Here is a 14890-nt window from a genome sequence, read left to right as displayed (position 1 = left end):
TGTAAAATTTTTTGAAGATCGGTTAACAAATTAGTAATTTATTGAGTATTATTCAAAATCGAACGAAAATATATATGGAAGCTATATCAAAATCTGAACTGATTTCCATTATATTCAATAGCGATAGCGGGAGTCATAAGGGAATCCATTGTACCAATTTTCGTGTGAATCGTTTAACAAATGTCCAAATTATTGCCATGCTAGTCCAAATCGGACGAACATATATATGGGAGCTATATCCAAATTTGAACCAATTTCGTACTTTGTATACAAATAAACATGGGCAGACAGACTTACATAGCTAAATCGTATCAGAAAGTGATTCTGAATCGATCGGTATACTGATCAATGGTATACATCTTCCTTCTAGGTGTTTACAAATAAATTCACTAAGTTGTAATACCCTGTATCACAATAGTGGCGTAGAGTATAATTCGCTACAGCCATGAATAAAGTAAGAAGGTTAAGTGCCTCGCATAGATGATGGAATTTTCCAAAGGGTTGTATAGTTGAATTCGTTGTTGTTGGGCAAATTACATAACCTTCTTAATTCAATAAATGCTACTATTATGGCGCATTTATTGTCCGAACCTTAAATGGAGAGAACGGTCTATATGGCAGCTTTGTCCAAATATGAACCAATCTTGACTGTATTAAATAAGGATGTTGAGAGGCCTATCACAACTCACCGTCCCAGTGAAATCGGATAATAAATATGGCTTTAATGGGCCTTAAATCAGCAGATCGTCTATATGGGGGCTATGTCAAGATAAAGTCCCACAAAAGCAACGCGCAAAAGTTAAACAAACATTATGTAGCTACACCTTTAGGATATGTCAATATATTTCTTATGGTAACGAAAATTTCGCCAGGGGTGCATACTGCCCTTAACGGGATAGCTGTAAGCAAGATATATTCATATACAGGTAGTGGCAGTTGTCCAACAATAAAATATTAAGTGCACTATCCGTCAAAATCAGTGATTAATGGAACTCTGGTTTTGTGTATGTTACTAATTCGCGCCATTTTTCGTTGTTTTTGTGTGCATTGTTTTTAACTAAGGGGTGATTTTTTTGAGGTTAGGATTTTCATGCATTAGTATTTGACAGATCACGTGGGATTTTAGACATGGTGTCAAAGAGAAAGATGCTCAGTATGCTTTGACATTTCATCATGAATAGACTTACTAACGAGCAACGCTTGCAAATCATTGAATTTTATTACCAAAATCAGTGTTCGGTTCGAAATGTGTTCATTCACCGTAACGTTGCGTCCAACAGCATCTTTGAAAAAATACGGTCCAATGATTCCACCAGCGTACAAACCACACCAAACAGTGCATTTTTCGGGATGCATGGGCAGTTCTTGAACGGCTTCTGGTTGCTCTTCACTCCAAATGCGGCAATTTTGCTTATTTACGTAGCCATTCAACCAGAAATGAGCCTCATCGCTGAACAAAATTTGTCAAAATTTGAACACATTTCGAACCGAACACTGATTTTGGTAATAAAATTCAATGATTTGCAAGCGTTGCTCGTTAGTAAGTCTATTCATGATGAAATGTCAAAGCATACTGAGCATCTTTCTCTTTGACACCATGTCTGAAATCCCACGTGATCTGTCAAATACTAATGCATGAAAATCCTAACCTCAAAAAAATCACCCTTTATAAAACACACAGACACACCCATTACTCGTTGACAGATAGTGCACTTCGCGAGAAAAAATTTTATTCAGCTGTTAAAGGTACACTACCTGGTAATTATGTCATGGCTGTGAGCACTACAGGAGGATCGCCTCCTCCACATGCAAATGTGGCTACAATAACAATAACTGCCCTTAAAGTTTTTCGCAAAAATTCTGAAAGCTGAACAGAATACTCTGCTTAAGTTGTCGCCAACACTGGGAAGGGATAACTACCGCTGACGAAAGGCTGATACTATATTCGTGTTTCACAGGTAAAAAAAAAAACAATGATAACATAATACTTTTATGAATATTTTCCAATAGTAATGAGGAAATGTCCTACTGAAGGAAGTCAGCAAGTTTTTTTGCTTCAAAATCTATTATATAAAAAAGTAATCATGAAAAAAAGCGAATATAGTACCACACCATCGCGAAACAATTAAAGGTGGTCTCTTTTGTAGAACAAGAACAAATCATATGATGCAATCCGCCATTTTGTCATCAAGCTGATCGACGTTTTGCCAACACACAAAGAAATTTGTGCAGATAATACAGGATTCACTGAATCCTGCTGATATGCGAGAAAGAAGATTACAACAAAGAGAATGCAAACAAAAATCTATCATATTTATACCGTCAAATCTGGCCGGCTGCTAGCAGCTGATCGCGTGAGACCACATTTTTAAATCCGCCTTGGCACCACACTTAAAATAAAACACCAATTGTGTGGCTGTTTGTGTCATTCTGTATAACTTGTATGCAGTGTTACCGTTGGTAATTTTCAAATAGTGGCACAAAAAGTGTCATTTGTAAAAAATAAGTGCCACTTATTTTTTTTTTTTTTTTTGAAAAGTGGCACAAAAATTTGTGATTTTTTTTTTGTTTTTATTAAAAAAAAAACGAACAAAAAAACTAGGAGTAACAAAAACAAAAGCATTCAGTGAACCTTCTGTTTTTTACATAAATAACACAAAAAAATTGTTTAAATTGGTGCAAAGTTTAGCACAATATTTTTCATAAAAAAAAAACAAAAATAAAACGTGTATAACAAAAACAAAAAATTCAGTTGTTTTACAAATAACATAAAAAAGGTGTATACAAGATAAGTTCGCTCAATCCAAATCCAAGGCGGATTTAAAAAGGTGGCCTTACGCAAACAGCTGTTAATAGGTTTGACGGTGTTAAGATGACAATTTTTTTCCATTCTCTTTGTTGTTATGTTTTTTCTCGCATATTTTCTGCTCATGTACGCACACGTATACACACACGCACACAAATTTCTTTGTCAAGACTTTTTGTAACCAAAAAGCCAAATTCAAAGTTGTACGGACGAAGGTCTTCGCAAAATCGATCTATGAACTACAGTACATATATATGTTGGTTTTATAATAAATGTTTTAAAGAGTTGCGGTGTGGGTGATATATTTCACAAACATATACAAACTTCTTTTCCAGTTACTTTCATTCAGCTCCAAAAATTTAAATTTTTCGAAAAATTTAACATTTATATGCGATTTGTTGGACGACAAACAAAAGATAATCGCTACATAGTTGTCAGTGGCACAAAGAGATGGAAAAGTAGCGCAAAAATGTTAAAAGTATGGCATTTACTATCAAAATATAAAAGTGGCGCACAAGTGGCATCATCCGAAAAAAGTCTCAAATTTGATACCAAAGTGGCACAACGGTAACGCTGCTTGTATGCCAAACTTGTTGAATAATGTATACACCACTTAAGAAAAATAGGATCAATTGAAATTTTCCACCAAAAGTCGGTTACTCGATTCCAAAAATTCAGTCTTTTGTCTTTAAATTCGTAATCGACTTTTTAATTCCAACTTGGAATAGGTCTTTGAATTTAATTATTTTATTACTTTATTTTCTTAGTACTCGAAAACGGATCATGTCTACAAACAACAAACAAAAGTTAACGGTAGAGGAAGAAATAAAGGCATATCCGCCTACTCACATACATACCACCGCAGTGAATGTGGACAAGATCCTCTTTGCATGGGAATTTAAAAATTTGCAATATCTATCTTTCATACACGGAGTTAGATTATCACCAAAATTTTCATCCATTACGTATTTGGCTGTCAGTGAGTGTACATCGTTTTCTTTGGTCTTTGCGAATATTACTGTTTCAACCACATATACACACTTACATACACACACGTTTGTACTTTTTCGTGCTGGTATCTTTTGTTCTGGAAGCGTGATTTTGCTAAGCGTGTGGTGCTGAGTGGCTTTTGGAGGAATTTGGTCTGTGGTGTGGCTGTTGGTGGAGGCTTCTGCTGGAGTGGTGTGAATCCAGGAAGCTGTCGTTGGGAGTGAAGAAGAAAGAAAGCGCCATGGCGGCTAAGCCGCTCATTTTGGCGCATGTGGTGTCTGATAATTTCAAGTCGATTAAGACTAAGGAGAAATTGTATGATGTCAATAGGAGAATGCTTGAGGAAAATATGGATGAAGCGTGTGCAAGTGAAATGATTGCTGAGGGTGCTGCTATTGAATGTACCGTTGGGAGTATTGGAAGTGTTGGTGCGAGCTGCGACAAGATATTGGAAAGCAATGTTGCTAGTGGTATGAGTGGTGAGATGTGTGCTGGTGTGAGTGCTGCGACTGGAAGTAGAAGGAAGGATGCCGCTAAAACAGGTAACGGGGTATCTAGAGGACGGGAGGGGGAAGATGATATGCAGAATAAGAGAAGAAGAACAGAGGAGAATGTGATAATTACTTATAATGAGGGGCATGTTGGTGACTTTGCTGTCCTTGTCGATACATCAAAGTCTGATGAAATTAGAAATACGAGAAGAAGAAATGGTTTATATCTGTACGAGAAAATTAAAGATATTATTTCTGCTAGTGATGGCATTGATGAGATTAAGGATGTGGGGCGTACAATGTATAAGATAAAGTTCTTTACTGCGGTGGCAGCCAACAAGTTTGTTAGTAACAAGAGATTGGCTGAGAGGAATTTGAAGGCGTTCATTCCACGTAATTTTGTGGAAACTTTTGGTGTGCTCAGGGATGTACCTCTGTCGATTACTGAGGACGAAATTGCTGCTGATGTAAGAAGATGCTTAGCAATAGAGGATTCCCCTCTTAAATTGATGTCTGTACAGAGGTTCACTAGAAGAGATCTGGATGATAGAACAAGGATGATTCCTACTGGGTCGGTGAAGGTTGGTTTTAGCGGGGGTGCACTCCCAAGAGATGTGAAGGTGAATTATACGAGGACAATGGTGCATACGTTCTATCCGAGTGTAAGGCAATGCAGGAAGTGTGGAAGGCTTGGGCATTTGGAGATGGGCTGTAAGTCCAGCAGAAGATGTCTGAAATGTGGCGTAGAGGGCGATCAATGCGGAGGAGACTGTGAGATCATCAGGTGTGTGCTCTGTAGGAAGACTGGCCATCTGGCGTCTAACAGAGATGTGTGCCAAGTTTGGCAGAAAGAGACAAGGATCAACAAGTTGATGGCTGAGAACAAGATGTCGAGGTCGGAGGTTTTGGATTCGTTTGGACAAGTAAGAACTAATAGATTTGAGGAGCTGATGGACAATGAGGATTTCCCGCAGATGCAAGGGGGAGGAAGAAATGTTAGAGATAGAGTCAGAGAGTCTAACAGGATTTTGACGCCGTGGGCGTATAATGCGGTTGCGAAGAAGGTTTCTAATGCGCGTAAGGAGGTGGTTGTGGCGCAGGGCGCGCAGATACATCCGAGAATGTTTGATGAGGTGTCTCCCTCTCAGCCAGTATACCAGTACCCTGGCTACAGCAGGGTGAGTGAGCTGGAGAAGATCATGCAAGAGCTGCTGAAATTTATGCGGGATCATTTTACGCAAGTGGGCAGTGATGCGGGCCTGGTGGCTGTCAGGCATTTTTCAGAGCGTGTTAATAAAGTTGGAATTAGTAATGATGTTCAGTTGATTTCTACGGCCAGTAACAATGACAATCAAAATATTACAGTATAATGTGCAATCGCTGAAGAAGAACAAAGCTACATTAGAATATTTGCTAAACAAGGATGGTTTTGATATTTGCTGCTTATGTGAGACTTTTTCTCATGATGACGTTAACAAGAATAATAAAATTTTTAACTTTAACCTGGCGGAAAAGAAACGTGGTGATGGCTACGGAGGCGTGGCCATTGGCCTAAGAAAATATATTAGTTTTAAAACTTTAGACTTTGTTACTGACTTGGATATTGTGATTGTCAAAACTCTGAACTTGAAGAAGAACTTTGTCTTTTGTGCTGTTTATTGTCCTCCGTCTATATCGGTTCCTGCTTTCGAGCTTGAGATGTCGACTCTTTTGAACTACCTGGAGACTTTGAATGATGTTGTATTGCTTGGTGACTTTAATGCGAGATGCCTGGCTTGGGGTGACAGTGTCACCATGCCTAAAGGTCGGATCCTGCAGCAGCTAACTGACAATGCTGGCTTTATTTGCTTTAATAATGGTGCACATACCTACAAGAGATCCTTGGCTGATGATAATGGTACTGTTTTAGACCTTTGTTTTGCTAATGGTGCGTCGGAGATGGAATGGAGCACTTTATCCTTTTTAATTGGTGGAAGCCATCACTTTCCTATTGAGATTACAATCAAGTCGGATAGGATTTCCTATGGCAAGTTTGTAGCGAAGAATTTGCTGGCGGACGCCTTAAGTCGAACTTCTTTTGGGCCTGATATGGATGAGATTGAAAAGTCCTTTTTGAATGAAATAAATAGTGCTACTTTCAAGATTAAAGATAACAGGGTTCCCAAGTTCTGGTGGCAGAAGAACTTGGATGTCTTATTTAGATCTCAAAAAGCTGCCTTTAAGAAATGTCAAAGATATCCTACGCTGGAGAATATTGAAGCGGCGAGCACTGCTAGGAAAGAGTGGAAGTTGGCAGTATCAAATGCAAAGAGAGAAAGTTTTAAGGCTAACCTGGCTGGTCTGAATGCTGACCCGGGAACGAAACAGGCTTGGAATTTCGTTAAAAATGTGGTTGGGAGGCGCAAGATCGGTGCTACCAGCTCGTGGAATGCTGAAAATAATGAGGCATATTTGAAATTTCTCAAGGAACAAGTGCCGTGTGATGATGATGTAGCTGTAATGGATCTGGTGTGCCCTAGGGCTGTAAAGTTTGAATATGAGGATTTTGAGAGAGTGCTGAATGGCAAAAGAAAGGCGTCGGCTGGTGGCTGTGACGGCATTACGTATGACATGATCAAAGCACTTCCGGATATCTCTAAGAGCGTGCTGTTTACTGCCCTTAATAATTGCTTTGCGAATAATCTAATCAGAGATGGCTGGAGAAGGATCAAGATTGTGCCGGTGCCTAAGCCGGGCAAAGATTTGAAGGATTATAGGAATTTCAGACCAATCTCTTTAATAGCTGTCTTCCTGAAAATGATTAATCTTATGGTTAAGGATAAGGTTGCTTGCTTTCTGGAGGCTATGGGTTTCTTGCCTGAGCGATGCTTTGCATACAGGAGTGGGAGGTCTACCTCATCCTGTGTTAATGATTTATTGCACCGTACTGCGGTTCTTAAGGCGAATGGTTTTAAAGTTATGATTGTGGCCCTAGACATCGCTAATGCTTATAACTGTGTCAAGATTGAGGTACTGAGCAAGATTTTGGTTGGTTGTGGTTTGGAGATGCATTATATAGCGTGGATACGCAATTTTTTGTCAAATAGGATTTTGTGTCTTGGCAAAAGCACAACCACTGTTGTCGATGGTCTGCCGCAAGGGAGCTGTTTATCCCCGCTGCTATTTAATGTTTACACGAAGAACCTACACGAAATAGAAGATCGGTCTAGCTTGGTTTACCAGTATGCGGATGATTTCTTGATAATGGTGTTTGATAAAGACTTTAATGAAGCGGAGAAGAAGCTTCAGACGAAGGTGCAAGCCTTTTATGATCTATGCAAAGAATTAAATCTTTCCTTTCAGGCGGATAAATCCCAGATTATGTACCTGGCGAAGGGCAGCAGGAAGAAGGTGAGCCTGTCTGTTAATGGAGCTGTGATTCAACAAGTCAAGACCCTTAAGTATCTAGGAAGGACGATAACTGCATCGTTATCCGTTAAAGACCACTACACGCGAATTGCCAAGGAAGTTGAGTCAAGAAAAAATGTTTTTAAATTTCTGACACCTGTTAAGGGAGGTCTGGATCCGGCCGTAGCTCTTAATCTATATCGTTCTCTGATAAGATCGAAGCTGGAGTATGCGAGGGCTACTGCAGCCCATACTCCGATGAGTATAAATAAGAAGATTATGACAACTCAGAATGCCACTCTGAGAAGATGTTTGGGAGTGACGCCCTCTACGCCAATTCATGTTATCTATGCCCTTGCAAATGAGATGCCTGCCGCGGAGCGCAGTTTGTGGCTGACGGCTAGGGAGTTATTAAGAGTGAAATCTATGAACCCAGATTTATACGCAATGGTTGCGGAAAACCCGTATGTACGCTCCAGCTATAGTCATGTTTATCACATGTTTCATGAGATTTTTGATGTGATTTCCGTTGTAGAGGAAGAGTGCAGGCCTGTCAGTCTGACGGTGCGGTCTTCGATTGTTTGTGGAGACAGAGCCAATGTTGCTAAAGAGATTTTTCAGAAAATGTATTGCAAAGAGATAGCGGAGTATAAAGATGATGGTTTTGTTGTGTTTGCCACGGATGCATCGGTGAAAGCTGGGAGTGCTGGATGCGCCGTTTTTAATGCCACGCGGGATCAGCGGTTCCTGTTTAGAATTCAGGGGAAGACGTCAAGCCTCTTCTCTGAGTTAATAGCGCTGTTTAAGGCAGTTGAGATTGCGGTGGAGGATGGCTGCTGTGAATTTGTTGTCTTTACGGATAGTCTAAATGCCTGCAAACTGCTGAGTGCCCCTCGTACGAAGAATCACCTTGTTGCTGGAATTTTTCGGAAGCTGAATTTCTCTAATATCAACAAATGCCATATTGTATGGACACCTGCCCACGTTGGTATTAAAATCAATGAGACTGCTGACTGGCTGGCTAAGTATGCAGCAGATTTTGGTGCCCCTGTTAATTTTGATTACACCCTCGAGGAAGGGTTAAGGCGTATAAAGGATGAGATATATGATATTTGGAATCGTGACTATCGTTTGAAATCTACTGAAAAAGGCAGAAAGTTCTTTGAGCTGTTTCCTGATATTCCCTCCCGTCCCTGGTTCCTAGGGGCTGACTTGGAACCTGCGGAGAAAAAGATACTTAATAGAATGTTTACAGGACACACCTATGATAAAACCTATTTGCATAGATTTAACCCCGGTTTGTCATGCTTTTGTGACAAATGTGGCTGTCGGGAATCTGTGGGGCACATGATTTTTGAGTGCCCTAAATATCGCTCACTGCGATCTCGTTTTAGTATTTTTAGTAAATATACCAATCTCAAGGACCTGCTTGAGTGTAAACAAGTACCTGAATATAAATGTTTATTGTGCTTCATCCAAGAAGCCAAAATTGATGTTTGATGAATGAATCTGATCGCTTCATGTATGCTGTTACATGTTTCGCTTCTTTATTTGATGCTTTTTTTGTCCATACCACCATCTCATTGTACACTCACCTTACCACTTTACTTGCAGTAGTTTAATGGATCTGTGATATATGCCCTCTTGGGCGAATGTGATATTTAGATGCTAATTTTTTTCTATTGCATCTTCTCGATTAATAGCATAAGCACCCTCGACGTACAACAATCTTGACGATAGACTCAACCACTTTCAACACTTCTTGACGAAAAAGGAGCATATAATTGGAATTAATACGAGCTTTTTGGAGGATCTAGCACCTACATCACTTTGTGATATCGTTTAAGTTTGGCAGTGTGGACGGCTGCTCCTGGATATAACCTGGCATATGTGAGACTTGTCTCCGCCATTCTTTCTGAAAGTCCAAAAAAAAAAAAAAAATTTTCATCGAAAAACAACGCGAATGAGAAATGGTGTATAAGTATTCTAAAATCGGAGAGTAGTTTGATATACTTACAACCATGGTTGGTTTCCAGTAATCGTCCAGAAGTTCACTACAGTATGAGATATTGTGTACGGTGCAAGGATGGGACAGAAATTCTTGGCGGCAGTGGAAAAAATGTGTATTCCGCCATACTGGGAAACACGTACGTCTCTACAGAGTCTATGAAATCAGCTTATTTCAGCTTCAAGAGCCCATACTCCACTGTAACAATACTATGTTTATTACACATAATAAACAGTATAGAGGACATACCAGCTTGGTCTACCAAACCTATTGAGCAGGAGGATTTATCCAAGCTGCTGGAAACTAGTCAACACAGTGATATAGCACTTGTGGTGGGTGAAAAAGAATTAAGGGCACACAAAGTGATATTGTCTCTGCGAAGTGATGTATTTGCGGCCATGTTCGAGCATAAAGACATGCAGGAAAACATGTCAAATCGCGTGATTATAGACGATCTAAGCGAAAGCACCGTAAAAGAAATGTTGCATTTCATTTATACTGGCAAATCACCCAATATTCAAGCAATGGCTCAAGATCTGTTGGTAGCAGCGGACAAATACTCTTTGAAGAATCTTAAAAAAATGTGTAGCGACGAACTTGGACAACACATCACAAAGGATAACGCTATTTCCATTGCCATTTTGGCATATCAACACAGCGACAATGACTTAAAAACACGTTCGTTGGAATTTATATTGGAAAACATCGATGATATGTGCAAGAGAGAAGAATGGCATGATTTTTATGTAAAATTTCCAGAACTTGGTATTGATATGTTAAAAATGAAAGCAAAGTATATGCTGGAATAAAATATTAGCGCAAGGAAAATAGATATATCTGCAATAAGCCAATGTTGTTGGCTCTAAGGTTGAACTTATTAATAACTAACTGATTAAAAATCGATTTGCAAATAAAATTTTAGTAGAAAATCCTCGATTCATACAAGGTATATGTTACCATAATCGGGTATTCGAAGCGGATGGGAGTAAGAGCCGGAGCGGTGCTTTGACCACTCCGCACCGCTTCACGCTTTCGTTCCCTACGAATTCCTTATCTTAAAAGCCGTTTGGCGGTATATACACCTGATTATAAGAGTGGCATCTGTCAACTTTTGTTCGGATATAAGATTAATGAATTAATGGCCCTAATAGAATTATGGATGATTACAGTAGGTCGCCAGACATCTGCATCGCCGGGTCTGGTAAATGACGTTTCCTGGTATCCCTTCAGTTTATTGCGATCAGACCACATCTCTAAAATTTTCAACATGTATCAACCATCCGGTTTCATACAGACATCCGTTGCATCTGAATAAATGAACCTCCCTTTGCAAACCAGAGTAGTTCTGGCTCAATTACGGTGCAGCAGAAGCAGTCGCATCAAGCAATACAAACGTTGAGGATGTATGTCCTGACCTACTCGACAAAGATCAAGATCCTCCTGAACACACTGCACCTTAGTCGCAGAGTTCCTGGATCAATATGCAGTATTCCCGTCCCTGTTCCACTAAGGAACAGGGGCAAACTTCTCACATATCAATGAGTGCAGTCCGATTCAAGTTTAAGCCCAATGATAAGGGACCCCCTTTTTAAAGTTGAGTCCGAACGGCGTGCCGCTGTGCGACACCTCTTTGGAGAGAAGTTTACATGGCATAGCACCTAACAAATGTTTCCAGCATTAGGAGGGGAAAAACACCTCTGAAAATTTTTTCTGATGATCTCGCCAGGATTCGAACCCAGGTGTTCAGCGTCATAGGTGGCCTCCTATCACCTATATTTAAAATGAAAATAAGAAGTAATAATACGCTACGGTGGTTCCGAATTTCCCGAATTGCACAGCACAAGGACTGCTTTGTGTCCCATAAATGGTCTCAAATATGGGTCTTAACCAAAGAGTTATCTATTGCCTTATTAATAACTCTTTGATCTCAACCAGGTTACTGCATAGTTTACAACTGACCCGTTAATTATATTATACTATGTTGTCACAAGCGTTTTTAGGACCCTAATTCTGCTCTTGAATTGTGCATTAAATGTGGATGTCTGTAAGGACTGTCAAATGTGAAATGGTCAAAGTCGTTACGCCTTCGACACTCACATATCTGTCAGCGGTACTTTGCCAACAATGTGATTTAAGTTTTTTTTTCAAGGGGGAAGGATGTGTGAAAGTGGGACCTATAATTATTTTCACTCCCAAAAAAAGAGCTCGTCGATAAACAAAATGTAAATCTTTGTTGTTGTTGCTGAGGCGACAGCCCTTGCCGATGATGAAATCCATCGAGTCAATCCGGTACATACAACCGGCTGCCATTTCTAATCGCTAAATGCAATAACATAAGATCCTCTTGAGAACACAACGTTTAAACATTAACTTCATTCAACTATAGTTATTTTAAATAACTTGGGGAAAATTAGAAATCCCGTAGTGTCCATATTTAATTCCACTTTAAATTAAACGGAATGTGTTACGATTGCAAATGCAGAAAAATACTCGCATACAACTCAGCGAAGCAAACAATAAGGAATGAAAAAGAAAAAAACCAACAAATATAAACCACAACAAAACTAATAAAGTAGATAATCAAAACAAATACTCACAAATTATGATCCACAACATTTAACAGCTGAACACCTGTGGATGATATGTTGTTGGTTGAACGCATATGATTGAATTGTTGAGGCTGAATCATGTTTGGGTTCGCATTGGCACTAATTTGATAAAGCATGTTTGGGTTCGTCATGGGTTTTATGTTAATATGATTATGTTGAGTATGAGGTTGTGTTGTGTTTGTTGTGACAAGGTCGAAGGTGTTTGGAGCAAATATAGAAGGAGAAGGTATCGAAGGTGGTGGAGTTATGGAGGTGGTGGTGGCATTAATATATTCATAACGAGGTAGAACCGTTTCTACAGGAGGAAGCGTGCTTTCACCTTGACACTGGTGAGAGAGCAAATCTTCGAAGCTGCAATTGGCAACACAAAAATTTAAAAAAGATGTACAGCATCGTTTTTATAACTGCACAAACATATGCACATTAAGGGTATACATATTTATGAACCTGAAATACTTACCTTATACTGCAAAGATTGTCCAAATTTCCAATTCCCGCCTCCTCATCATTGGGAGTATTTCTATGGCACAAATAATTTGGTGTGCTGCAAGCATCATTTAGCTCAGCATCATTGCAGCCTGTTTGAAGCATCATCTTGCTACCCTACGACGTCCACGATTGAAAACCTGCTCCAATACACTGGATTTTTTGTTGTCGTCTCCTTCTGTTTCACCACCCCCCGCAACTGAGCTGTTGGCTACGGCTCCACTTTGATTTTTATGTTGTGGTTGCAGTTGGGGCTCTGCAAGTCCTGCCGTTGTGGATTGTGATGAAATTCCCAAACTTGCAACGGAAACTTTTGCCATAAGAAAAGAATTTGAGTTTAAATTCAATATTTGATTAAAAAGAATCGAACATTTTCTTACAAATCACTCTTATTTGCATTGATTTATGAAGCCCCGGCAGTTAAAAACTGTCGCCTTGCTCACTCAATACACAAATGCAAGCTTCAATTGAAGCAAAAACGTTCATGCCCTTCTACGCAAGAAGTTTTGTAATTGTTAGAATTTTACACTTTAAACAAATTGTCGATAAATCACTTCAAATATAGATATTTTAATTTTTATTCCAAAATTGCAGCAAATAATTGCACTTTTAACTCACAAAATCTAAGACAAACCGACAAACACCAATGAGAACAAAAGAAATGAACATCCGACCGGCAGAAAAGAAATAAAGGTATGTGGATCAACTTGTTGAAGATCGAACGGTTGTGTATTTTTAAGAGGGTGAGGAAAGAGGTTTTGCAAAATTCATATCAGGTGTACTTGTGTGCAAAGCTCAGCTGGCAGAACAGCAGGGTTGTATTTCTTCTCATGTGTCCCATGATTAGGGGGTAACAACACTATCAAACGGCTAAATAACTCGAATACGTTTTTAAAAATGCAGTGTTTTTCAATATAAATAAAGTGTATGTTAAAATTAAATCATATTAATAGCTAAAATTATCTGAATTAACCATAGATGTTGAATGCATCGGTTATATATACTTTTAAATTAACGATTTGGTTATGTGTACATACATCGCCGCATGCATTCCACGCAAACATTTACTTTTCAATGTATTTGTGTTAATTGCAGGAAATAAGGTTAAGCGACAAAACAAAACTGAAAAATTATTTTATGGCCTATATCCCTGCAAATATGTTAGTCGCTGGTATGACTAAAGCGCCCCAAAAAGAAGTTGAGAACAGTCGTGGCAGATGTATGTACTTTAACCGCTATCCCTTGCTACAAGGGAGATTTTTTTTTTGTAGATAAACTCATTTCCTCAATTTGTTTCCTTTTGATCCCAATAAGTAAAATACGAAATATGACTATTGGTTGACTATAACCCGTGCCGAATTACATCCAAAGTTGAATGCAGAGCTTTCTAAGGAATCCAGTTCAGTATTTTAGGTTCTAGCATGGAACTGATTAATAAAGCGAGCATTGATGTCGAATTTTTTATAAAAACGCAAACTGTGCCATGCACCTCTACTGTGGCTGTGATAAAATGTGTAATTTGAAGCAGAAGTTCCTCCTGACTCGACTTAGTCATGGCCGTCCGATAGCCCGAGAAGAAGATAAGAAGCCAAAGCCATGCATGAGAATAAAGGGGGCAAGGCGGGCTGAAGAAGTTCCCTTCAATCTACCATTTCAAGCCCCCTATTGTAGTCAAGAATGGCGAAAGGACTATGTGCGCGATAATAATTTAGAAAGGACAAAAGGTGTTCGTTTAGCCATAGTCCTTCACCTACCTGCAATTTCAGGCAGTGCCACAATAGGTGCTTAACCGTCTATAATGCGTAAGTCCGCCATGAGTCCAGCGCGACGTCAAAATCCTGACATTGCGATTGCTTGTCAGGAACCCTATCCGTAGTGAGAACGGTAGCTCCACCCATCTTGGAGGGGTCCCCTGAACACACCAAGTTACCTCATATTGGGGAATATCACCAACTTTATCTTTCGGTGATGTACGTCAACCCCTTTAGCAAATCTTGACACAACCACACACCAAGATGAAAACGTCATCCTCGTAGCCAACAAACTTTTACCCCTTACCTTTCAAAATGCCACGAATATGCAAGAGCATGAAACAGGGGTACAAAACCCGTCC

General features: G+C 39.4%; 2 protein-coding genes and 1 long non-coding RNA gene across 5 annotated transcripts in view; 1 reads left to right on the top strand and 2 right to left on the bottom strand.

Moving 5' to 3' along the window:
* Positions 1-13490, bottom strand: part of LOC106082589 (cellular tumor antigen p53) — a 48034-nt gene extending 34544 nt beyond the window's left edge. Inside the window, exons 1-3 of one of the 2 annotated variants that reach the window (XM_013245201.2) lie at positions 13158-13490; positions 12752-13087; positions 12280-12642 (exon numbers count right to left, since the gene is read on the bottom strand). In XM_013245201.2, coding sequence (XP_013100655.2) covers positions 12280-12642; positions 12752-12885 — 497 coding nt within the window. In that variant the 5' untranslated portion in view covers positions 12886-13087; positions 13158-13490. The remainder of the gene's footprint in view (positions 1-12279; positions 12643-12751; positions 13088-13157) is intronic. The other variant, XM_013245202.2, reaches the window with a different exon arrangement.
* Positions 3916-7270, bottom strand: LOC131994926 (uncharacterized). The gene is made up of 3 exons (XR_009396967.1): positions 6619-7270; positions 6156-6556; positions 3916-4004 (listed from the first exon to the last, which is right to left on the bottom strand). It is a non-coding gene; the product is annotated as an uncharacterized LOC131994926 (long non-coding RNA).
* On the top strand, positions 3998-9612 carry LOC131994925 (uncharacterized). Of its 2 annotated transcripts, none has more exons than XM_059362092.1 (2): positions 3998-4516; positions 9378-9612. In XM_059362092.1, exons 1-2 carry the CDS (start codon positions 4038-4040, stop codon positions 9406-9408), a joined length of 510 nt encoding a protein of 169 aa, XP_059218075.1. In that variant the 5' UTR covers positions 3998-4037; the 3' UTR covers positions 9409-9612. The 2 variants fall into 2 exon arrangements, with proteins under 2 accessions (XP_059218075.1, XP_059218076.1); XM_059362093.1 differs by having other exon boundaries at positions 3998-4338; positions 9378-9610.
* Positions 13491-14890: the final 1400 nt, after the last annotated feature.

Source organism: Stomoxys calcitrans, chromosome 2 (assembly GCF_963082655.1).
Source record: "Stomoxys calcitrans chromosome 2, idStoCalc2.1, whole genome shotgun sequence".
Classification (NCBI taxonomy): Eukaryota; Metazoa; Arthropoda; class Insecta; order Diptera; family Muscidae; genus Stomoxys; species Stomoxys calcitrans.
This window is presented reverse-complemented; position numbering and strand designations above follow the sequence as displayed.

Excerpts from the sequence above, each read along its gene's own strand:
- LOC131994925 (XM_059362092.1), top strand. The coding sequence starts at position 4,038 with ATGGCGGCTAAGCCGCTCATTTTGGCGCATGTGGTGTCTGATAATTTC. Across the intron at positions 4,517-9,377 it reads AGAAGAAATGGTTTATATCT|CATAAGCACCCTCGACGTAC; the intron begins GTACGAGAAAAT and ends CTCGATTAATAG.